At 44.2% G+C, this 24,599-nt stretch overlaps 1 protein-coding gene across 1 annotated transcript in view; it reads left to right on the top strand.

The window, feature by feature from the left end:
* The window catches only part of LOC129468145 (sorting nexin-29), a 155,316-nt gene that overhangs the window by 33,121 nt on the left and 97,596 nt on the right, over positions 1 to 24,599 (top strand). The window contains exon 4 of the mRNA XM_055253313.2: positions 17,996 to 18,120. Within this exon, the coding sequence (XP_055109288.1) occupies positions 17,996 to 18,120 (125 nt within the window). The remainder of the gene's footprint in view (positions 1 to 17,995; positions 18,121 to 24,599) is intronic.

The following is a 24,599-nucleotide window of genomic DNA, read 5'->3' as shown; positions in this document are numbered from 1 at the left end:
TGGATCATTTTTGACTTACAAAAATGACAGCTTGTTCAAAATAGTTAAAAACAATATGTTTCGAATGCCTCTTCTTTTTAAAACATAGTGTGCAGATTTCAGGCTCAGAGCCATCCTCTGGCCATGGCAGAGAGTCAAAATTTATTACATTAATTGTATTTAGTTTTTTTTTTTTTTTCTTTTTAACTTGAGATGGAGTCTTGCTCTGTCACACAGGCTGGAGTGCAGTGGTGCAATCTCAGTTCACTGCAACCTCCACCTCCTGGGTTCAAGCGATTCTCTTGCCTCAGCCTCCCTAGTAGCTGGGACTACAGGTGTGTGCCTCCAGGCCTGGCTAATTTTTGTATTTTTAGTAGAGACGGGGTTTCACCATGTTGGTCAGGCTGGTCTTAAACTCCCAACCTCAAGTGATCCACCTGCCTCAGCCTCCCAAAGTGGTGGGATTACAGGCGTGAGCCACCGCGCCCGGCCTACGTTTAGTTTTAAGGCTACTGTTTTTATGTCATATGATTCTAGTTTACCATTTACAACTGTGATGGAGTGTTCCATTTTTTAAATTTTAAAATAATTTTTAAAACAGGTGTATGTAACTGAACAAAGTGAGGCAAATTCAAGACAAATAAGTAAATAATAGTACATATCCTTACATCGAAAAAAAACTGCCAAGGTGTTGGTGGATGAGTAATGTTTCAAGTAGAGACAGTGCTAGCAGGACAGAGCAGACCATTGCCGGATTTGGGAGCCTAAATGGTGTACCGCATTATTTTGCCAAAATACAGAATCCAAGGTGGATGTGTGCGAGCATGTTTCTGTATGTGTATGTGTATGTGTGTGAGATATATATATATATATATGTATATGTGTGTATATATATTTTTATGTGTGTGTGTGTGTGTATATATATATATATATATATATATACACGTTTGATCTTGTGACAGACGGACACCGTGATATGCAGCTGTCTTCACGTGGAACATAAAACAGTATTGACAGTAGGGGAAATGCAGGCGAGACTTGTTTTTTCCTTCAAATAGAGTCCTGAGAAGCCTCCGCAGGAGGAAGTGGTGGCAGCCGCTGGGCTCTGAAATGCGTGCTTCTCCTCTTCACTTTCTGTTAGTGATGTTTTTCTAGCTCTGTTTTTCCCTAGGAACAAAGACTCATTCTTGTGGTTCACTGAAATTATTCCATGTTCTTTTAGGCAGACTGGCCTGTGAAGAAGCTTTAAGATATCTTTGGAATATTTTGCCCTCTAGAAATAATGGCCCAGGAGCTTTGTAGGCCCTAGAAGTTACCTCAAAGACTAGACACATGATTGTTCGCCAAGGCGTCTTTGTCCCATATGGAATCAGAGGACATAATCTGGAAGTTTTCCCTTTGAATTATGAACAGGAACGATAATGGGGGCAGTGGAATCAGCATGGGCTTTGGAGCTTGGCGTTTGAATCCTGGGTTTGCCAGTTCTGAGTTGTGTCGTGATTTTGGGCAAGTTTCTTTCTTGCACCTCAATTTCCTCAACTCTGAAATGGGTAGTATAATGGTATTCACTTCAGAGGGTTGTTATGAGTCAGTTCATGTGCAACCCTTAGAACATTGCCTGGCAGGTAGTAAGTTTCCAGTTATTGTTAGCTGTTGTGATTTTCATTATAAGGATATGTAAGGTGTTTTGACACTTGGTAGACATTTACCACACACACACTGGATCTCTTTGCAATATGGGTGGCAGTGAGTTGGCTTCAGGTATTCATCTGCATTTAGAAGTTGTTAATTTTGGCCAGGTGCAGTGGCCCGCACTTGTAATCTCAAGCCCTTTGGGAGGCCAACGTGGGAGGATCACTTGAGCCTAGGAGTTCGAGACCGGCCTGGCCAACATGGTGAAACCCCATGTCTACAAAAAAAACAAAAATTAGCTAGCCAGGTGTGGTGGTGCAGGCCTGTGGTCTCAGTTACTCAAGAGGCTGAAGCGGGAGGATCACTTGAGCCTAGGAGGTCGAGGCTGCAGTGAGCCATCAACCCGCCACTGCACTGTAGCCTGGGCGATGTGAGTGAGACCCTGTCTCAAAAACAAAAACAAACAAACAAAATAACAAGAAATTGCTCTTTTTAATGAACTTTCAGGTGACTGTCAGAAGAAATCATAGGAGAACATTTCTTCTCCTTTCAAAGCATGCAGGAAAGAATGATTTGTTTTGGGGATTTTTTTTTTTTGACCTGTTGAGGAATTAGAATCAGTTTTGGACTTTTCAGGAAGCTAAAAACCAAAACCAGTTGCCCTTTGTTGTTCCTGATGTTATTCTTAATGCAGTTGAAAACTGTCACGTGTATCCCCCAGAGGACTTACGAAACGGAATGGCTTTTTCAGGCATGTTTTTCTCTTTTAAATATCTCTGAATGTTTGTCATGTGATTTTTATGTTCCCTGCATCACAAGTTCTTACCAGCCTCTAACTAATTTGAGGTGTTGACTGGTTGTTACGATTCTGGTCATCCTGGCCAAAAATCCTGGGGTTCATTAATTGGATTCTCCCCCTCCCTTACCCCAAGTACTTTATTTCCACTTCGAGGCTCTGTAGTAGACAGTCCATATTGCATACTCTTTTATTTTATTGCTTGATTAAATGAATGGCTTGGGTTTTATTTTGAAAAAATATTATTTCTAGCAATGGGCAGCCTCTAGGACGTTTAACAAATCTAAGCCCATTTTTATATCTGATTTTTTTTTTTTTTTTGAAACAGGATATCACTCTGTCGCCCAGGCTGGAGCGCAGTGGCGTGATCTCGGCTCACTGCAACCTCTGCCTCCCAGGTTCTAGCGATTCTTGTGCCTCAGCCTCCGAGTAGGTGGGATTTTAGGCGTGTGTCACCACACCCAGCTAATTTTTGTATTTTTAGTAGAGACGGGGTTTAACCATGGTGGCCAGGCTGCTCTCAAACTCCCAACCTCAGGTGATCCACCCTTCTTGGCCTCCCAAAGTTCTGGGATTACAGGCGTGAGTCACTATGCCTGGCCCTGAACCTATTTTTATATCTAAATTTAAATAATATTTGTCTTATTTATATTGATAGTTGTTGAGAGCACTGCCTAGGCCATAGTAAACAATATGTTAGCAGCATCATCGTTATCATGAACCTGACAGTGGAGAGAGGTGGTGAGCATGGGGTGTGAGCTTTGGTGTCAGACATACTTACCTTCATGCCTCCTTCAGCCACAAATCACCAGTTACCAGCTGTGTAATTTTGGACTGACTTAGCTCCTTTAAACCTTGCATGCACCATCTGGAAAATCAGATGATAATAATGATACTCATTTGCTAGGGTTATAGTCAGGATTAGCTGTAATAATATTTGCTTGGTACACCCAGTAAGAACGTAATAAACTCAAAACATTTTTTTTTGTATGAGTAGACATACCTGTGTTTTTTGACAATTACTAGTAACTGAAGGCCGGAGGATTGCCTCATTAATTCCTTCATTCAACAGGTATTTATTTATAGAGCGCTATGTTGTCATTGGCGATGCAAATTGGATGAGATGGTTGCTGTCTTCAAGAAATTCAAAATTGAATCTGGGAGTTGGACATGTAAATTGTGGGCAATTATGGTGACCTGTAATAAATATTAGTTGTCATAGAGGTGACAACAGGGTTGTTAGCAGTCAAATAGGTAGGATAGGAATTTTAGGCAGAGGGAATAGCAGATGTGAAGGTGCAGGAATGTGGGGCAACATGGTGGGGTGCGTGGATGAGTGTTGTTTGTTTTGGGAGATCAGTTGGAAAGTCAGCAGGTTTTTCTCTGCTGTCACAGGGAAGTATTGAATGCCATCATTTAGGGCAGTATTTCTTTTTTTATTTTTTATTTTTGAGACAGAGTTTTGCTTTTGTTGCCCAGGCTGGAGAACAGTGGCGCAATCTTGGCTCACTGCAACCTCCGCCTCCCAGGTTCAAGCGATTCTCCTGCCTCAGCCTTCCGAGTAGCTGGGACTACAGGTGCCTGCCACCATGCCTGGCTAATTTTTGTATTTTTTGTGGAGATGGGGTTTTACCATGTTGGCCAGGCTGGTCTCAAACTCCTGACCTCGTGATCTGCCCGCCTCGGCCTCCCAAAGTGCTGGGATTACAGGCGTGAGCCACTGTGCCTGGCAGGGCATTCTTTCTTAAACTTAGGCCATCGTGTACCATTTTCACCATTTTTGCCATTTCTGTGTTCCCTCTGAGCCAGAGGTTGGCTTGAGGTGGAATTCCAAGGCACTGTCTACTCTGGTCTGGGGCTGGTTATATTTTTTCCTGACACACATAAATGTTTATCTGTGTTTCCCTAAAATCATGTCATGTACTGTGTACCTATAGCATAGTATGGTACCAATCGGTAAAAAAGGAAGAAAGAAAATGACACAGTCAGATTTGCATTTCAGGTAGATAGCTTCTGCCCAGGATGCATGGGTTGGGGTGGGTGGAGGAGTGGAGGTGGGTAGGGTGAGATGGAGTGTGGGAGAGCCGGGGTTGGAGCGCTGAGTGAAGTGGGGACTGGGGAAGAGACAGAAGGATTGAGGTTTGGGACTGAGCCTTGATGAGAGTCAGTGATTACCTGAATGTGGAGGCTGAGAAATAATGCCGTGGCTCTACCATGGAAACTGCACAAAACAGCAAAGCCAAATAGCCAGCAAACATATTAGGAAAAAGAAAGACACCGAAATTCACTAGCAGTCAAGGAAATGCAAATTAAAGCAACAGTGAGCTGCCTACTTTTCACCCATCAGACTGACAGAACCTCAAAACAACAGTCAAGATTATTGTTAGTGGCCAGGCACGGTGGCTCACGCCTCTAATCCCAGCACTTTGGGAGGCTGAGGGGGGCAGATTGCTTGAGACCAGGAGTTTGAGACCAGCCTGGCCAACATGGTGAAACTCCGTCTCTACTGAAAAAAAAAAAAAAAATATATATATATATATATATATATATATATATATATATATACAGAGAGAGAGAGAGAGAGAGGAGAAAAGGGTGATCTCATGCACTGCTGGCCAGAAAGCAGGAATGAAAAGAAATATATATTGGTTTTTAAATTTTTTTATTTTTATTTATTTATTATTTATGTATTTAATTTTGAGACGGAGTCCCGCTCTGTTGCCCAGCCTGGAGTGCAGTGGCATGATCTTGGCTCACTGCAACCTCTGCCTCCCAGGTTCAAGTGATTCTCCTGTCTCAGCCTCCTGAGTAGCTGGGATTACAGGTACATGCTACCATACCTGGCTAATTTTTTTTTGTTTTGTATTTTAGTACAGACAGGGTTTCACTGTGTTGCCCAGGCTGGTCTGGAACTCCTGAGCTCAGGCAATCTACCCGCTTCGGCCTCCCAAAGTGCTAGGATTACAGGCATGAGCCACCGTGCCTGGCCTTTATTTTTATTTATTAAGAAAATGTTTTTAAAGACGAATCTCGTTATATTGCCCAGGCTGGCTTTGAACTCCTGGCCTCAAGTGATCCTCCCTCCTCAAACTCCCAAATAGCTGAGACTCCAGGTGCATGCCACTGTGCCTGGCTGAGTTTTAATTTTTTTAAAGCAAGCTTTCGGTTTGAATTTTTTGTTCTCTCAGGCTGTGGACTTTGACCAGACTTGGAGATCCCGTTGGCTATTGGCTTCATGTGATTTCTCGTTTCTCATTTATTCACGCCTGCATCCAGGGGCTCTTGTTTTTCTCCATTCTCTTTTTCCCTTTTGATTTTCCGGCTCCTTCAGCAGATTCCTTCTCAGTGCCAGCACCTGTTCCTGATTTTGACGTTCCTCATCCGCCATGAGTATCCAGGCAGCATTTGCGTGTAGACCAAGAGTTGGAGATCTGTCTGTACCAGGGAGGACAGTTATTGTTTATATTAGTAACATTTGGAAATTATCAGAGCTGGGCGCGGTGGCTCATGCTTGTAATCCGAGCACTTTGGAAGGCCGAGGTGCGCAGATCATCTGAGGTCAGGAGTTCGAGACCCACCTGACCAATATGGAGAAACCCTGTCCCTACTAAAAATACAGAATTAGCTGGGCATGGTGGCGCATGCCTGTAATCCTAGCTTCTCGGGAGGCTGAGGCAGAAGAATTGCTTGAACCCGGGAGGCAGAGGTTGTGGTGAGCCGAGATCACGCCATTGCACTCCAGCCTGGGCAACAAGAATGAAACTCCGTCTCAAAAAAAAAAAAAAAAAAAAAAAAAGAAAAGAAAAAGAAAATCATCAGAAATTATGATTTACCATTTAAAGATAGGTTATTTTTCCATTTTCTGGTTCCTCTGTACAAAGATTAATTTGATTATTTGTATGTACCTTTCTGCTATTCTCAAACCTTCACACTTATGGTACTTTGAAAACTGCTGCCTTGTGAGTTATCACGGTTGCCAAGCATGAATTTTTTTCTTTTTACTTTTTGGTCAACTATTTTATTTTGGGGAGAGGGGGAGGGTCCCCTTTTTTCTGTCCTGTATGTTCTCCTTCCCTTTGGGTTGCTTATGTTAATGACCAAGAATTATTTGTTCTACATTTTTCCATGTGTACACAATTATTTACAAATAAAATAGCCATGTATCTATACACACATATATAGCCTTTATTGCCATTGTTTTACAAAAAAAGAATCATACATAATGCTTTGCAGTTTTATTTTTTATCTTGGTACTCCTGCATTGAAATATTTCCAAGTTATAGTTCTTTTTTTTTAATTTTTTATATTTTTTGGTGATGGTGCCTCACCCTGTCGCCAGACTGGAGTGCTGTGGCACGATCTCAGTTCACTGAAACTCCCTGGTTCAAGCGATTCTCCTGCCTCAGCCTCTTGAGTAGCTGGGATTACAGGCACGCGCCACCACGCCTGGCTAATTTTTGTTTTTTAGTAGAGACGTAGTTTCACTATGTTGGCCAGGATGGTCTTGATCTCCTGACCTCGTGATCCGCCCGCCTCAGCCTCCCAAAGTGCTGGGATTATAGGTGTGAGCCACCGCGCCTGGCCTTTTTTTTTTTTTGAGACGGAGTCTTGCTCTGTCGCCCAGGCTGGAGTGCAGTGACGTGATTTCGGCTCACTGCAAGCTCCGCCTCCTGGGTTCACGCCATTCTCCTGCCTCAGCCTCCTGAGTAGCTGGGACTACAGGCACCCGCCACCATGCCCGGCTAATTTTTTGTATTTTTAGTAGAGATGGGGTTTCACCGTGTTAGCCAGAATGGTCTCGATCTCCTGACCTCGTGATCTGCCCGCCTCGACCTCCCAAAGTGCTGGGATTACAGGCGCATAAGCCACCGCGCCTGGCCTCCAAGTTACAGTTCTAATGATTCTTTTTGTTTATTTATTTTTTGGGGACAGAATGTCACTGTGTCACCCAGGCTGAAGTGCAGTGAGTGATGCAATCTTGGCTCACTGCAACCTCTACTTCCCAGGTTCAAGCAATTCTCCTGCCTCAGCCTCCTGAGTAGCTGGGGTTACAGGTGCCCGCCACCACGCCTGGCTAATTTTTGTGTTTTTGTTAGAGACGGGATTTCACCATGTTGGCCAGGCTGGTCTCAAATTCCTGACCTCAAGTGATCCGCCCACGTCGGCCTCCCAAAGTGCTGGGATTACAGGTGCGAGCCACTGCCGCTGCCCAGCTAATAATTCTTTCTAAAAGGCTACATTGCATTGCATGTTGCAGAGGTACAGACAGTTGCCTGTGGAATACTGACTTTGTTTTTGATTTTTACTATGATGGACAATGAAGCAATAGACATCCTTAAGCATCATTTTTTTAATATACTGAGGATTTTATATTTCTGGTGTAGGTTTCCAGGAGTTGGGTTGCTGAATCAAAGAGAACAGCCTCTGGCTTTTGAAACATTTCCACCAGTAGAGCATGAGTCTACCTTTATCTTTCTTGCCAACAATAATTTCTCTGGCACAAGAGTATCATTGCTAGGTTGTATGGTATTTGCATAGTTAGTTTTATCTAGAGCAGCTGTACCATTTTACGTTCCCACCAATAGTGTGGCAGTGATCCAGTTTCTCTGCATCCTTGCTAGCATTTGGTTTTGTCATGACTTTGTATTTTAGCCATTCTGATAGGTGTGTAGTTGTGTCTTATTGTGGTTTGAATTTGCATTTCCCTAATGACTAATGATGTTGAACATCTTTTCCTGTGCTTATTGGCCATCTGCATATCCCCTTTGGTGAGCTGTCTGTTCATTTCTTGTTCATTTTCTAGCTGTTAGGGCTTTTATTTTTAAAGGATGATTTCCTAGAAGTGGGATTGCTGGGTCAACGGGTTATGCACATTAAAAAAAAAAATTATACTGGCCGAGCACAGTGGCCCATACCTATAATTCTAGCACTTTGGGAGGCCAAGGCAGGATTGCTTAAGCCCAGGAGTTACAGACCAGCCTGGGCAACATAGTGAGACCCCAGTCTTTAAAAAAAAAAAAAAATTAACTGACCGTGGTAGTGCCTGTGGTCTCAGCTACTTGGGAGGCTGAGGTAGAAGATCACTTGGACCTGGGAGGTCAAGACTGTAGTGAGCCATGATTGTGCCACTGCACTCCAGTGTGGGTGACAGAATGAGACCCTATCTCAACAGCAACAACAAAAATTATACTGCCTGATCTCTTTGCAGAAAGATATGGCAATTCATATTTCTCCTCCTATCAACAATACCTATTACCCCATACTCTTGCTAGCACTATGATTGCTTTTAAAGTCCTTAGTCCTAACCTGGGCCTCAGTGTTACTATACTTTCTTGGGCTATTAGTGAGATTGAGTATCTTTTCTTGTGTTTATTGGCCAACTGTATTTCACCCTTTTGTGGTTGATTTGTTCACATTCTTTGCTTTTTATTTTTTGAGTTGCTTGTCTTATCCATTTGTAGAAACAGAGTTTTTGTGAATATTAATGTTTTTCAGTTATATGTTCTGTTAATATTTTCTCATCTGTCACTTTACTTATTGTTTCACTGTATTTATATCTTTTTGCCATGTAGACATTTACAAATTTTATGTGATTCTGTGAACCTTAAAATGTTTTGGTTTTTGAGTTCTGCATCTTATCCTCAGATTCTTCAGTATTTTTCTCAGTTATTTTTACTGTAAACGTTTTCATTTTTTACACTTAACATTTTTCTTTGATCTTGACCCATCTGGAATTTCATTCTGTCTATGGTTTGCGTTAGGAGTTTATCCTTATGAGATAGGAATTTATCCTTATTTTTTTTTCAGCTCTGTGATCCTTTGTGTTAACATCATTGGTTAAGCAGCCCATTCTGCCCATCTGACTGAAGTGCTACCATTATTATAGATGAAATGCTTCCATATGTATTAAGATTTCTTTTGGCGGGGAGAGGGGGCGCTTTCTTTTGTTTTTTTTTGAGACGAAGTCTCGCTCTCGTCACCCAGGCGGGAGTGCAATGGCGCGATCGTGGCTCACTGCAACCAACCCCCGCATCTCGGGTTCAAGTGTTTCTCCTGCCTCAGCCTGCCGAGTAGCTGGGATTACAGGCACCTGCCACCACGCCTGGCCTGTACCCCAGAACAAGGGGTGCCAAGTCCTTCCTGCAGTTGTTATTGGAATTGTATTGTTTATACATTAATTTAGGAAGAATTGACATTTTGAGTTTAATAAGTCTTCCCATTCAGGAAAATGGTGTTTCTATTTATCTATTTGTTTGATCTTTATGCCATTTAATAAAATTTTATGTTTTTCTTCATATAGGGCTTGTCTATTTATTTTTAAAGATGATTTATTTTGGCCAGGCGTGGTGGTTCACGCCTGTAATCTCAGGACTTTGGGAGGCCAAGGCAGGTAGATCACGAGGTCAGGAGTTCGAGACCACCCTGGCCAAGATGGGAAAACCCCGTCTCTACTAAAAATTAAAAAAAAAAAAAATTAGCTGGGCATGGTGGTGGGCACCTATAATCCCAGCTACTCGGGAGGCTGAGGCAGGAGAATTGCTTGAACCTTGGAGGCACAGGTTGCATTGAGCCGAGATCGTGCCACTGCACTTCAGCCTGGGTGACAGAGTGAGACTCCGTCTCAGAAAAAAAAAAAAAAAGAAAGATTTATTTTATTTTTGTTACTATTATGCATCAAGTTCCTCTCCTCTAGTTTTGTCTAGTTAAAGTCAACTTTTAATGTTATAGTGTCTTTTTTTTCTTTGTACAAATTTTTTTTTTTTTTTTTTTTTTGAGACGGAGTCTCGCTCTGTTGCCCAGGCTGGAGTGCAGTGGCACGATCTCGGCTCACTGCAAGCTCCGCCTCCCGGGTTCACGCCATTCTCCTGCCTCAGCCTCTCCGAGTAGCTGGGACTACAGGCGCCCGCCACCACGCCCGGCTAATTTTTTTGTATTTTTAGTAGAGATGGGGTTTCACTGTGGTCTCGATCTCCTGACCTCGTGATCCGCCCACCTCGGCCTCCCAAAGGCTGGGATTACAAGCGTGAGCCACCGTGCCCGGCCCTTTGTACAAATTTTTAGTAGAAACAGGATTTTACCATTTTAGCCAGGCTGGTCTCAAACTCCTGACCTCAGGTGATCCGCCTGTCTTGGCCTCCCAAAGCGCTGGGATTACAGGCATGAGCCACCGCACCTGGCCTGTATTGTATTTTTTACACTTGATCTTAGCCAAAAGGCCGAGAAGCGATGTGTATTGTATTTTTTAAGCATAACTGAGAGCATACTTAACATACAGTTCCCTATCCTGCTTATTTTTCATCTTATGTTATAAAGATATTGACTTATCAGTATAAGCTCTTGGTAAATATTTTAAAGATCTAAATAGCTATTGTTTATCTAACCAGTTCCCCAAGTGTTAAATATTTAGGCAGTTTATAACTTTTTTTTTTTTAAGACAACGTCTTGCTCTGTCACCCATGCTAAAGTACAGTGGTGAGATCCCGGCTCACTGTAGCCTCTGCTTCCTGGGCTCAAGCAACCCTCCTGTCTCAGCTTCCTGAGTAGGTGGGACTACAGGCATGCGCAACCACACCCAGGGCTAATTTTTTTATTTTTTGTAGAGACAGGGTTTCAGGCCACTGTGCCTGTAATCGTAACACTTTAAACAATTTATTTATTTATTTATTTTTTAGAATAGAGACAAGGTTTTGCTTTGTTGCCCCGGCTGGTTTCAAACTCCTGGCCTTAAGCGATCTGCCCACCTCGGCCTCCCAAATTGCTGGGATTGCAGGTGTGAGCCACTGAGCCCCACCTATTCTTAGATTTTTATCTGATTAGTAGATTATAGTCTAGGATTGATTTCTGCTACGGAAATTCATGGATTAAAGATGTGAACCTTTTTGAAAAGTTAATTAATTAAACATAAATATAGCTCATGGCTCATTTTTTTTTGAGATAGAGTCTTGCTCCATCACCCAGGCTGGAGTGTAGTGGTGCCATCTCGGCTCACTGCAACCTCCACCTCCTGGGTTCAAGTGATTCTCCTGTCTCAGCCTCCAGAGTAGCTGGGATTACAGGCGCTCGCCACCATGCCTGGCTAATTTTTGTATTTTTAGTAGAGATGGGGTTTTGCCATGTTGGCCAGGCTGGTCTGGAACTCCTAACCTCAGGTGATCCTCCGGTCTCGGCCTCCCAAAGTGCTGAGATTACAGGCGTGAGCCCCTGAGCCCGGCCTCATGGCCCATTTCAAATGATTGTCATGTAATGGCCTTGTTCTTACTGTTTTAAATCTGAGATATGGCTCATACTATTGATTCATTTTCATTGGTACAGCAGACTCCATTCCAGCTAACATTGGAATTTTACAAATGACGATAAACCAGTCCATTTTCATGATTGTACTTGGTTTTCTCAAAAAGGCTCCAGTAAAGCTGTAACATAGTAAAAGAATTGCCGGGCGCGGTGATTCATGCCTGGAATCCCAGCACTTTGGGAGGCTGAGGCAGGCGGATCACAATTCAGGAGTTCGAGACCAGCCTGGCCAACACAGTGAAACCCCATCTCTACAAAAAATACAAAAAAATTAGCTGGGTGTGGTGGCACACGCCTGTAATCCCAGCTACTTGGAAGGCTGAGGCAGACAATTGCTTGAACCCAGGAGACAGAGGTTGCAGTGAGCCAAGATCACGCCACTGCACTCCAGCTTGGGCAACAGAGCGAGACTCTGACTCAAAAAAAAAAAAAAATGAAAAAAGTATCAAGTAAATAGGTCCTTCTGTCACAAGGTTAATTTGATGCAGTTTATAAAAATGCAGCATTCAAGGCTGATCCTGTTGTTCTAATATTTGCCACGCAAAAGTATACGATTCTCAGGAATCTTTTAATACATTAGTGTGCAAATTAAGCAGTCTTGAAATATAGGACAGGCTGGGCTTGGTGTCTCACTTCTGTAATCCTAGCACTTTGGGAGGCCAAGGTAGGTGGATCACTCGAGGTCAGGAGTTCGAGACCAGCCTGGCCAACATGGTGAAACCCTGTCTCTACTAAAAATACAAAAAAATTGGCCGGGCGTGGTGGCGTGTGTCTGTAATGCCAGCTACTCCAGAGGCTGAGGCAGGAGAACCTCGAACCTGGGAGGTGGAGGTTACAGTGAGCCGAAATCACGTCACTGCACTCCAGCCTGGGGAACAGAGCGAGGCTCCATCTCAAAAAAAAAAAAAGATAGGACAAAGCTCATGAAAACAAATGCTTGCTGAATCCTAACAGAAAACTAGTTGAGCTGGTGCAGTGTCCAGCTATGCTGGTCTTGGTGGACAGTTTTAAATGCAGCAGGAGGAAGTCACTTCATTTTCCATTCTCAGCTCTTTTGCTACTTTATCAGACTTTTACTGAGCACCTGGAAGTTTTTTTTTTTTTTTTTTTTTTAAACAGCTTTATTGAGGTCTAGTTTATATACGATTAAAATTGTAAGTATACAATTGAGTGATTTTTTTTTTTTCAATTTAGTGATTTTTGTGCTTTTTTTTTTTTTTTTCTTTGAGGCAGAGTTTTGTTCTTGTTGCCCAGGCTGGAGTACAGTGGCACAATCTCGGCTCACTGCAACCTCCGCCTCCCGGGTTCAAGTGATACTCCAGCCCCAGCCTCCAGAGTAGCTGGGATTACAGGAGCCTGCCACCACACCCAGCTAATTTTTGTATTTTTAGTAGAAATGGAGTTTTGCCATGTTGGCCAGGTTGTTCTCGAACTCCTGACCTCAGGTGATCTGCCCACCTCAGCCTCCCAAAGTGTTGGGATTACAGGCATGCACCACAATGCCCAGCTGATTTTTGTGCTTTTTAATAAATTTATAGAGTTGTGCAACCATGGATCACAATTCAGTTTTAGAGTATTTCCATTATCCCCCCAAATTCCCTTGTGCTAGTTAACTCTTAATCCCTTATTTCAACCCCAGCCTTAGAGAACCACTAATTAAATGACTTTCTGTTTCTATATCCAAGTGTTCCTTGACTTATGATGGGATTTTGTCGTAATAATCCTATTGTAGAGTCAAAAAGTCATAAATTGAACCATGGTTATGTTGAGGACTGTCTGTATTTACCCTTCTTAGACGTTTCATGGAATCATACAGTGTGTGGTGGTGTGGGCCTGGCTTCCTTCCTCTAGCATAATATTTTCAAGGTTCTTCCATGTCGTAGCATGGATCGGTACCTTATTGCTTTTTTTTTTTTTTTTTTTTTGAGACCGAGTCTTTCTCTGTTGCCCAAGCTGGAGTGCAGTGGTGTGATCTCGGCTCACTGCAACCTATCCCCCCTGGGTTCAAGGAATTCTCCTGCTCCAGCCTCCCCAGTAGCTGGAATTATAGGTGCCCGCTATAACGCCCAACTAATTTTTGTGTTTTTGATTTCACTCTGTTGGCCAGGCTGGTCTCGAACTCCTGACCTCAAGTGATCTGCCTGCCTTGGCCTCCCAAAGTGCTGATATTATAGGTGTGAGCTACTGTGCCCCACCTGACTGGTGCTTTTTAAAAAATTAAGATATTCACTGTTGTTAAGTGACCCACTTATTTAAAATAATATTCCTAGTTCATTAACTTGGAATGGAAGTTTGATGTGATAAAATGGCAAGGAGGCAGCTGACCTCTCCAGTGAAGCCAGAGTGTCTGCAGTAGAGAGTATTCTGGGAACCCCCCAGCCCTCTCAACAAAGTGAGACTCTGTCTCAAAAAAAAAAAAAAAAAAAAAAAAAAAGTAGCTGCGCGTGGTAGTGCATGCCTGTAGTCTCAGTTACTTGGTAGGCTGAGGTGGGAGGATCGTTTGAGCCTGGGAGATTGAGGCTGCAGTGAGCCATGATCACACCACCACACTCCAGCCTGGGTAACAGAGCAAGACCCTGTCTCAAAAAAAAAAAAAAAAAAAAGAAAAGAATAAAGAACTGTACTAAAACTAGTGCCCCTTTCATTTCATGGGAATTATCATCTACTACTTCCCATATAAGATGGTTCATTAACTTAATTAACTTCCCATGTAAGATGGGAAGCAGTGGAAAGCCTTAGCGTGACCTAGTGTATGACATAGTGCTTCCAAGATGTGCCCACCAGAAGCTAAAGAGTAGATTCCTGTGCTTGGACAGGTGTGTTCTACTTGATTCACTAGTTTTAATTGACCTGGATTTGAATGACAAATTATACAAAATCTCATGAGATGCATCTCCCACCAAAATATACATCAGTTTCATAATCTTGAGTTCCCTGACTGGAGAGACCATGTCGGTCACATTCTCTGTAGCAACCAGGCATGGCACTAAGTGCACGGGAGCTCACAGTTAGCAAGAGCGGGCAGCCCTGGAAATCAGACCATTAACAGAGAGTGGTGAGCGCTGCAGTACAAAGAAGCTCAGAATGAGGAAACATTCAGGAAGGCTTCCTGGAGGAGGGAATACGTGAGCTAAGTCTTTTTTTTTTCTTTCGAGACTGAGTTTCGCTCTTGTTGCCCAGGCTGGAGTACAATGGCATGATCTCGGCTCACTGCAACCTCCGCCTTGCGGATTCATGTGATTCTCCTGCCTCAGCCTCCAGAGTAGCTGGGATTATAAGCATGTGCCACCATACCCAGCTCATTTTTTGTATTTTTTTTTTTTTTTTTTTTAGTAGAAATGGGGTTTCACCATGTTGGCCAGGCTGGTCTCGAACTCCTGACCCCAGGTGATCCACCCGCCTTGGCCTCCCAGAGTGCTGGGATTACAAGTGTGAGCCACCGCACCCAGCTGAGATCTGTCTTGAATGACCAGTAGATACGTGCTCAGATCCAAACGGGAGGTGGAAAGGGCATGTGGGGAGGGTGTTAAGTAGAACGGCCTTTGGCAAGGAAGGCATCATAATGATCTAATTAAAGGACTAGCATCCACCTGGGTATTCGTGCAGTGTTAGGTTAGTTGTGACCTGTGTGCCTCTGTGACACAGTACTGATGATGTAACCCAAACCTTGGGGACTGGATTTGTGCAGTTTGCCTGCATTCCATTCCTCTTAGAGCCCTGGTTTTATCTAGAGCTCGCTGGGCAGTTATTGACTTTTGCATTGGAACCAAGCAAACTGATAGCAATTGTTGAGTTGATTGCTGTATTTGCAAAAGATTCTTTTAAAGATAGAGGCTTTGGTTAATTACAGAGAACTCTCAACATACCCTAGAGTTTTTTTGTTTTTGTTCTTGTTTTTTTTTTTCTCTCTGAGACAGACCCCTGATCTGGGTCAATGTTGCTATGTGCCATTTTTTTGGTTTCTGTGGTAGGGAGTTTTGGTGGATGTCCCAGCTTTCAGGAAGCCTTAAAATATGTGTCTATGAGTCTGGGCGCAGTGCTTCATACCTGTAATCCCAGCACTTTGGGAGGCCTAGGCAGGCAGATCACCTGAGGTCAGGAGTTGGAGACCAGCCTGGCCGACATGGCGAAACCCCATCTCTACTAAAAATACAAACATTAGCCAGGCGTGGTGACAGGCACCTGTATTCCCAGCTACATGGGAGGCTGAGGCAGGAGAATCGCTTGGATCCGGGAGGTGGAGGTTGCAGTGAGCTGAGATTGTGTCATTGCACTCCAGCCTGGACAACAAGAGCGAAACTCCGTCTCAAAAAAAAAAAAAAAAGTGCCTATGTGTACAGAGACTAGCATATGTACATCTATAATAATTAAGAGTGATATCTGCCCAGCAAAGAGGTTTGTTTCAGTGTGGGGGAGTATTCTGGGATCTCTGGTTCAAAGTTAATCATTCATTTACCTACCCACTGGAAAAACATTTGTGGGACACACACTATATACCAGGTGCTGAGCTAGGTGCCAGGAATCCAGCAAGGTAAGATAGAAGGTGAAAACCAAGCAGTATGGTTGAGGGGAAGTATTAGATTTGTTATGCCTAATAGGCTTCCTTCTGTGCAGGGCCAGCTTTGGTCATTTGCCAGTGGTGTCCTACAATGCCGGGATCGATTAGTGATGTCTGTCATGGGCACAGAATACAGTGAAAGGCGTGAATGCTGTGGATTTGCTGATGCTGTGTTGGGGGTGTGTGGTGTAGAAAAAATGACGAGTAAAGATTGAGTAAGGGAGCTAGAGGACTTTTATCTTAGAATAAAGGATGTTTGTCTTGGTGATATGGGGGATGGAGGAAACTACATTGGATCAGCTTGCGAGGATGGGGTTCAGGTACAGATGTCACTGCTTTTTTATGCAGTTTTCAGGAGGTCACGTAAATGTCCTTAGCCTCAGCTTCTTTAAGTGTAAAATGGAGATAATAATACCTGCCTCATCTATATTAGAGTGTTGATGAGAAGACTAAAATAATGGGTATGAAAATATTTTACTACCCACAGAGTGATAAACACCTGGAGTATTGTTACCATGGGTGTTGGGATGGGTGGAGCAGCAAATGCCTGAGGCCAGGCAAGGCTGAGCCGGATGGTGGTGGCCTCAAGGCCTTTGCACTGGGCCTGTCTTTCCAGCCTGCTGCCCTTGTCATATCCAGCTTGTAATTCCAAGGCCACCTTCATTCAGCCCACAGAATCTAAGCCTGTCCTTGCCCCATCGCCACTTGCCATCTCATCCTGTCTTATTTTCTTCTAAGTTCTGATTAACTGAAATGGTCTCGTTAACTTATTTGTGTACCTCTCTTTGCTAGAAACATGCACATGAGTAAGGCAGAAACCTTGCCTGTCTCACTCCCACTGTCATCCCCTCAGAGCCTAGAACAGTGCCTGGCATATGGGAGACATTCAGAATTTCTTAAGATTTGTTGTATGAATGAATGGAAAGGGCTCAGAAGTCCACAGACCCAACTGGGCAGAGGCTGAGGAGCCCTGAGAAGATTGCTAAGATCAAGTGCAGTTGCTGTGACCTCATCTCTTTGTTCCTGAATTTCCTATTTCTTTGGTTATTGAGAAACAAATTCAATTAAATGCACAGTAATTGTAACTTAATTGAAAATTCCATCAACTCACGATCTCAGTTCACAATGTAATCTCTTACAACAGAATAAAGAACAAGAATCAGAATTCATATTATTATTATTTTTAGAGCATGTAATCTCTTATAACAGAATAAAGAATGAGAATCAGAATTCATATTTTTTTTAGAGCATGTAACAGGCCATGAAATTACACAATGTTTCCAATTTGGCAGCCTGGTGAATTCAGTCTCCAAAAACATAATCTTGTTCCTTAAACTACGTGTAATATGAATTAGAGTTAAAACTTGTGAATTGGATGCAATTAACATCCAACCGCTCCCCACACGGAAGGGATTGGTTTTTAACTTGTACCCCCTCTGCACCCCCGCCAGTTGGCACCCGTCCCTGTTCCCATGTTCCTTGTGAATTGTTACTGTGCCAGTCTGATGCATATGGGTAGACTGTGCTGGGCATCCTGAGCTCTGTGAAATGAACATCAACACGGGAGGTGTGTGGAGTGGCGCGGGTCAGTTACCCAGCCTGCAAATCCAGGTGGCTCCTGTCTGCCTTCATGCTGAGGTTTACACCTGGCGGCTTACTCACTTCCTGGAGATGCTGGGGCCGCCCTAATTGCTGCTCCCTTTTCTGGGGGGACTGATGAGTCATTGGTTCTCTCACAGGGTCACCTGTCTGTGTGCCCAGTTTGAAGCCGTCCTGCAGCATGGCTTGAAGAGGAGTCGAGGATTGGCACTCACAGCGGCAGCGATCAAGCAGGCAGCGGGCTTTGCCAGCAAAACCGAAACAGGTACTGCTCTGCCTGGCTGTAGCTTGGAGGAGCTTGTCTTCCTTCTGCTCTTTTTCTTTTAATTTATTTTTTAATAGTGGGCAGGGCAGTCATCGCGTGGGACTTGGTGGGGTGGTGTGTGGGCACAGAAATCCATGTCTTAATGGTAGTCAAAACGTAATGGTGTTGTCTGGCATCTTAATTTAAATGAAGTCATCTTTTGTGCAGATTCTCAGAGCCACATGGTATAGTCTCCTCTGGGTTCGGGGACCTGCAGCACACTGGTTTATTTCACCAGTGTGGCATGCCAGTCGCTGGGAAATTAATAATCTGTTTTAATTTGATGCCTGAGGATAGCATGGCATTTCATAATTAAATGTCTTCAACACCAGCAACAGAAACCCCAGAGGTTCTGTTATCAACCAATTTAATGTTGGAAAAACATTTCCATGTGAATGACAAGCATAATGCCAAATAATAACTATTAACGCTTAGTACTTAGTGCAAGACTTGCACTTTGATGTAAATTAACTCATTCAGTTCTTTGATAGCCCTGTGAGTAGTGGGCACTGTTATTATTGCCACTGTACAGATGAGGAAACTGTTCATAGGGATCTGCTTTGGAGCTGAACCTTGAAGTGGATCATGTCATGTAACAAATGTCCTGTGGTCTCCTCCTCCCCTGAACTTTCAGTTCCAGCCCTGGCCACGGCTGCTGCGAATCCTGGAATCTTTCTTATCACTATATCAGTGTCGTTGCTGAGTAAAATGTGCTGTCTTTGGCTGGTTCTCCTTTCACAGCCAAAAGTTGGACCTTGTTGCATTTGGGGGCGGTGTGTGGAAATTCTCTGCTAACAGAATCCTTACCCTTTCCCTCTCCTTCATGTTGCTATATCATCCTTCCTTTTTTCTCAGCCCTTCAACAGATCTTTTTATTTATTTATTTTTTTAGAGTTGGGGTCTTGCTCTGTTGCCCAGGCTGAAGTGCAGTGGTGTGATCATGGCTCACTGAAGCCTGCAAATCCTAGGCTCAAGTGATCCCCTTGCCTGAGCCTCTGAAATAGCTAGGATTGAAGACTTGCACCATCATGCCCGGCTGGTTTTTAAACTTTTATAGAGACGGAGATCTTGTTCTGTTGGCCAGGCTGGTCTCAAACTCCTAGGCTCAAGTGATCCTCCCACCTCAGCCTGCCAACTAGCTGGGATTACAAATGTGAGACACCGTACCTTGCTCCAACAGTTCTTTTTTTAAAAATTATTATTAAAATTATTTTATTGGTACGTAATATTTGTACATATGTATGGGGTACCTGTGATTTTTTTATTTTTTATTGAGACGGAGTCTTGCTCTTGTCGCCCAGGCCGGAGTGCAGTGGCACCATCTTGGCTCACTGCAACCTCCGCCTCCCGGGTTCAAGCGATTCTCCTGCCTCAGCCTCCTGAGTAGCTGGGATTACAGGTGCCCGCCACCATGCCCGGCTAATTTTTGTATTTTTAATAGAGACGGGTTTCACCATGTTGGCCAGGCTGGTCTCGAACTCCTGACCTTGTGATCTGCTCACCTCGGCCTCCCAAAGTGCTGGGATTATAGGCGTGAGCCACTGCGCCCGGCCTTCGTACTTGTGATATTTTGATACATGCCTAGAACGTGTAATGACTTTCAACAGATGTTTGCTTTTTGTTTTTTCTTTCTTTGAGCAGTCTCCCGGGGCTAGGGTAAGTTCAGAGAGGCTCCTAGATCTTTGTTTCTTGTTTATTTCACCAGTTACTCATTTTCAGAAATGAATCAAAGATCTAGGAGTCTCTCTGAGCCTGCTCTAGCCCTGGGAGACTGCCTAAAGAAAAAAAAAGCTAAGATCTGTTGAAAGTTATTACACATTCTAGGCATGTATCAAAATACCACAGGTACCGTATAAATATGTACAAATATTACGTATCAATAAAATAATTTTAATAATTTTTTTTTCTTTAAAAAAGATCTGTTGGAGCCAGGCACGGTGACTCACATTTAGAATTGGTTGAACCTGGGAGGTGGAAGTTGCAGTGAGCCGAGATCGTGCCGCTGCACTCCAGCCTGGGCGAGAGAGCGAGACTCCGTCTCACAAACAACAACAACAACAACAACAACAACAAAGAGAGATTCCTGTCCCTGTTGAATTTTCTGCCGTGCTTCTGTGCTCCTTCTTCAAAAGCCAGGGAGGGAGGGATCCCGTCTGAGAAAAGCCAGCATCAAGGACTACTTCAGTCCTCATAGAAATCACTGCCAATGGCTTTGGCCGCCTCCTGTGTCCTGGATTATGTCTCTGCAGCTTCCCGTCTCCCGGACGCCTCCCTGAGTCCCTGTGTGTGAGTGACTTAGTGTTACAGGCTGGGTGAGGAGCTTTGCAGGGATTTAGCTTTTCTTAGGGCCACCTGCCCTCAGGCTTCCTGGGCCCTCATACTTCTTCTTTTTATATCTTATCTGCCTTTGGGGGAATGAATAAGTCCTGAGGTTCTTGGTCCACTTCCATCCAGCCAAGGGCAGCTGCCGGGCAAGGCAGAGGCAACCCTGGCTTTGAAGTCATCTTGCTAGGGTGAGTCTGAATGGCCTCAGGGAAAGTTCCCTCTGAGCCTTCATTTTTTTCACTTGTGAAGGCCATAGTCTCGCCTAGCTTGAGGGTTTGTCAGGGGGATTCAGTGAGAACCACATTTGAAATAGCTGCTTTAGTTCCTAACACCTAAGAAATGTGTAACCACTCACCCTCCTCTCCCACCACCCTTTCAACTTTGAACCTCTTCCTCCATCTCATCCCTGCTTAAGGCGCAGAGCTTTTGGCCACAAAGAATGGCTCTTTTTGTTCCCATCAGGACTAGAATTCTTATCTTTTTGTTGCTTGGCCCTGGTAATCAAAGAACCACCAACACATTTGCAAGCCATCTCCAGCCTTCTCGTTCTGGCCGCCCCTCTCTGTCTTAGGGAGAGTGGTATACCTACATGGTAATGAGATGAACAAAAGGGCAGTCTCTGGCTGTTTTCTGCTGATGAGGATGTGCTGAGCAGCCTCCTGCAAATGAGAAGCAGGGAAAAGACCAAAATAGCTTAGCTCATTAGCCGGGCATGGTGGTGCCCACTTGTATTCCCAGCTACTTGGGAGGCCAAGGCAGGAGAATTGTTTGAACCTGGGAGGCTGAGGTTGCAGTGAGCCGAGATCATGCCACTGCACTCCAGCCTGTGCGACAGAGCGAGACGCCATCTCAAAAGAAAAAAAAAAAAAGAAAAAAGAAAAAAAAGCTTGCCTGCCTTTGTCTTACAGAACAAGGGACAGGAGATTCCACTTTACCCCCTCATCATCACACCATATTCAGTTTTCTGTATATCCCATGACATAGCATGCTTCGTGAAGGCAGGACACTGTGTCTGTTTGCTTTCTCTTTACTCCTAGCATAGTGTCTGCCGCTACACAGGTTCTTCAATAAAATTATGTTCAATAAACAAATACATCTTGGTTGGAAGGAAGGGCATTATTCATTCCGTGTAGTACTGTATTTCATGGTTCCCAAGGTACCATATACCAGGATCACTCCAGCGTGCTACAGGGAAAGTGATTAATTTTTGAGGAACAAAGCAAAAATTAATGAAAAGTGACCCAGAGCTCTACACAGACTTGGCTTGCTGTCTTTGTAGCCACTGGAAACCCCAGTAGCCAGTACAGAATACAGTATGGAAAAATGAATTATTTTCCATTCCACTTGGGAAAGGAGAAAGAAGGAACCACTGTTGTTATTGGCGTTTGATGCATTTGATGGCATGACCTTGGAATTTGATTGTTTTTTAGATGGAGCCTCACTCTGTTGCCCAGTCTGGAGTGCAGTGGCATGATCTTAGCTCACTGCAACCTCTGCCTCCCAGGTGCAAGTGATTCTCCAGCCTCAGCCTCCTGAATAGCTGGGACTATAGGTGTGTGCCAGCATGCCTGGCTAATTTTTGTATTTTTAGTAGAGATGGAGTTTCACCATGTTGGCCAGGCTGGTCTCAAACTCCTGACCTCAGGTGATCCGCCCACCTCGGCCTCCCAAAGTGCTGGGATTACAGGCGTGAGTCACCATGTCTGGCTGGAATTTGATGTTCTTTTAATCACTGATATATCATCATCAGGTTACAGGTTGGCAGTCAATTACAAGGTGATCGGCGCCATTCAGAATATACCAGAGAGACAGTTACTGTTGCAGAGCTGCCTGTAAAATTTAAGTCTAATCTTCCCTGTCTGTTCGGCAGCCTTGGGCATCGAGGATCTTCTGACTTTGAAACACTGCCTTCCCTTGCTTTCTGCGACGCAATAGCCTCTTGGCATGCTTTCTTCTTCTTTTCTGATCCTTCTTGGCATATCACTTCTATACCCTCAAATATTATTCATCCTTGGATTCATTGTTGGCTCTTGTTTCTATGCATACTGTTTGGATTCCTTGGTGAAGTTGCTCTGTATGTGCCTGTTATTCTTAGTCATACCCGCAGCCCAGAGCACTTCCTTGAACTCTGTCTCATGAATGTCTCTATTTGGTGTACAGCACGGGCTTGTCAGTCTCCAAGACTGAATTCTGATCTTCATCCATATGTGTTCCTGTGTTTCTTGCTAAGTAAATGGCTCTGCCCTTTACCCAGGTCCCCTGGACAGCTCTTGGGCTTCCTCCCAGCCTTCTCCTTCTCTCTCTCCTCTGCCCCAAAACCAGTCCCGCACAGAGCACTGTTTTCTGTCTCTCACATGGGTCCCTGAGCCACTCGCGGTTCCTCCACCCTCTGTGAGTTCTTTTCCTTCTCTCCGACTTGTGTTTTCCTGCTTTCAGTCTTGATCAGCTCTGGCCCACTTTGCACATCATGGAGTGGTCTTCTTTAATGACCATCCCACTCCCCCACTTATTCCCTGTAACCCCACTAACTTAAAGCTCTTCCGTGGGTCTCTTGTAGGATTGGGACAAAGTATCCAGTGCTTGATCTGGCTTCTTGGGCTCTCTTCCCTACTGGCTGTGTCTGTCTCTGTTCTACCTCTTATGCTGTGTTGTATGCTGGGGCTGACAGGCAGCGTCAGGTCAGACATCACAACTCTTTCATCCAGTTTGCAAATAAATGATGGCCTGAGTCCCACAAGCTCCCCTCCTGCCATGCCCCTGCCTTGGGACTCTTGAGACCTCTCCACAATTCAGCAGCTAAAGCACTAATGCCAGATCCTGTGTGGGGCAAGGCCTTCGGTGCCACTGCCTGTGCTTTGCTTAGTGCCTCTCAGTAATTTAGACGATTCAGTTCTGGTTTTTTTTTTTGAGACGGTGTCTTGCTCTGTTGTCCAGGCTAGAGTGCAGTGGCATGATCTCGGCTCATTGCAGCCTCTGCCTTCTTGGTTCAAGTGATTCTCGTGTCTCGGCCTCCTGAATAGGTGGCACTACAGGTGTGTACCACCACGCCGCCTGATTTTTGTATTTTTAGTAGAGACGGGGTTTCCTCATGTTGGCTAGGCTGGTCTCGAACTCCTGGCCTCATGTGATCCACCCGTCTCAGCCTCCCAAAGTACTGGGATTACAGGCGTTAGCCACTGTTCCTGGCCCAATCCTGTATTTTGAGCAGCTCTCCTGGTTTCTGTTGTCTTGAAACTCTTCAAGTCTGGCAGTTCTTTCCCTTCTGCTACCTCCTTCCTTCCTCAGCTCTCGCTCAAGCTCCTACTGGCCAAACTTCTATTCTCTCTTAAAAAAAAAAATATGGCCGGGCATGGTGGCTCACGCCTGTAATCCCAGCACTTTGGGAGGCCGAGGCGGGCAGATCACGAGGTCAGGAGATCGAGACCATCCTAGCTAACACGGTGAAACCCATCTCTACTAAAAATACAAAAAATTAGCCAGGCGTGGTGGCGGGTGCCTATAGTCCCAGCTACTTGGGAGGCTGAGGCAGGAGAATGGCGTGAACCCGGGAGGCGGAGCTTGCAGTGAGCCAAGATCGCGCCACTGCACTCCAGCCTGGGCAACAGAGTGAGACTGCATCTCAAAACAAAACAAAACAAAACAAACAAAAAAAAATTGGTAAAATATACATAATGAAATTTACCATTTCAGCTGTTTGAAGTGTACAATTCAGTGTAAGTGTACTTAATGCACATTCACATGTCATACAATAATCATTACCACCATTCATCTCAGAACCTTTCCATTTTTACAAACCGAAACTGTGTACTCATTAACACTAACACTCACTCCCTCCAGACGCGTGCCCCTGGCAGCCAGCATTCTACTTTCTGCCTCAGTGCATTCTACTATTTTAGGTTCCTTGTACCAATGGAATCATGTAATATTTGTTCTTTTTTGTCTGGCTTTATTTAGCATAACATCTTCAAGGATCGTCCGTGTTGTAATATGTGTCAGAATTTCCTTCTTCTTCTTTTTTTTTTTTTTGATGGAGTCTTGCTCTGTTGCCCAGTCTGCTGGAGTACAGTAAGTAGCGCTATCTCAGCTCACCACAGCCTCCACCTCCTAGGTTCAAG

This window comes from Symphalangus syndactylus, chromosome 18 (genome assembly GCF_028878055.3).
Source record: "Symphalangus syndactylus isolate Jambi chromosome 18, NHGRI_mSymSyn1-v2.1_pri, whole genome shotgun sequence".
NCBI classification, from domain to species: Eukaryota; Metazoa; Chordata; class Mammalia; order Primates; family Hylobatidae; genus Symphalangus; species Symphalangus syndactylus.
Note: the sequence above shows the minus strand (reverse complement) of the source record. Positions and strands in the feature narration are given on the sequence as shown.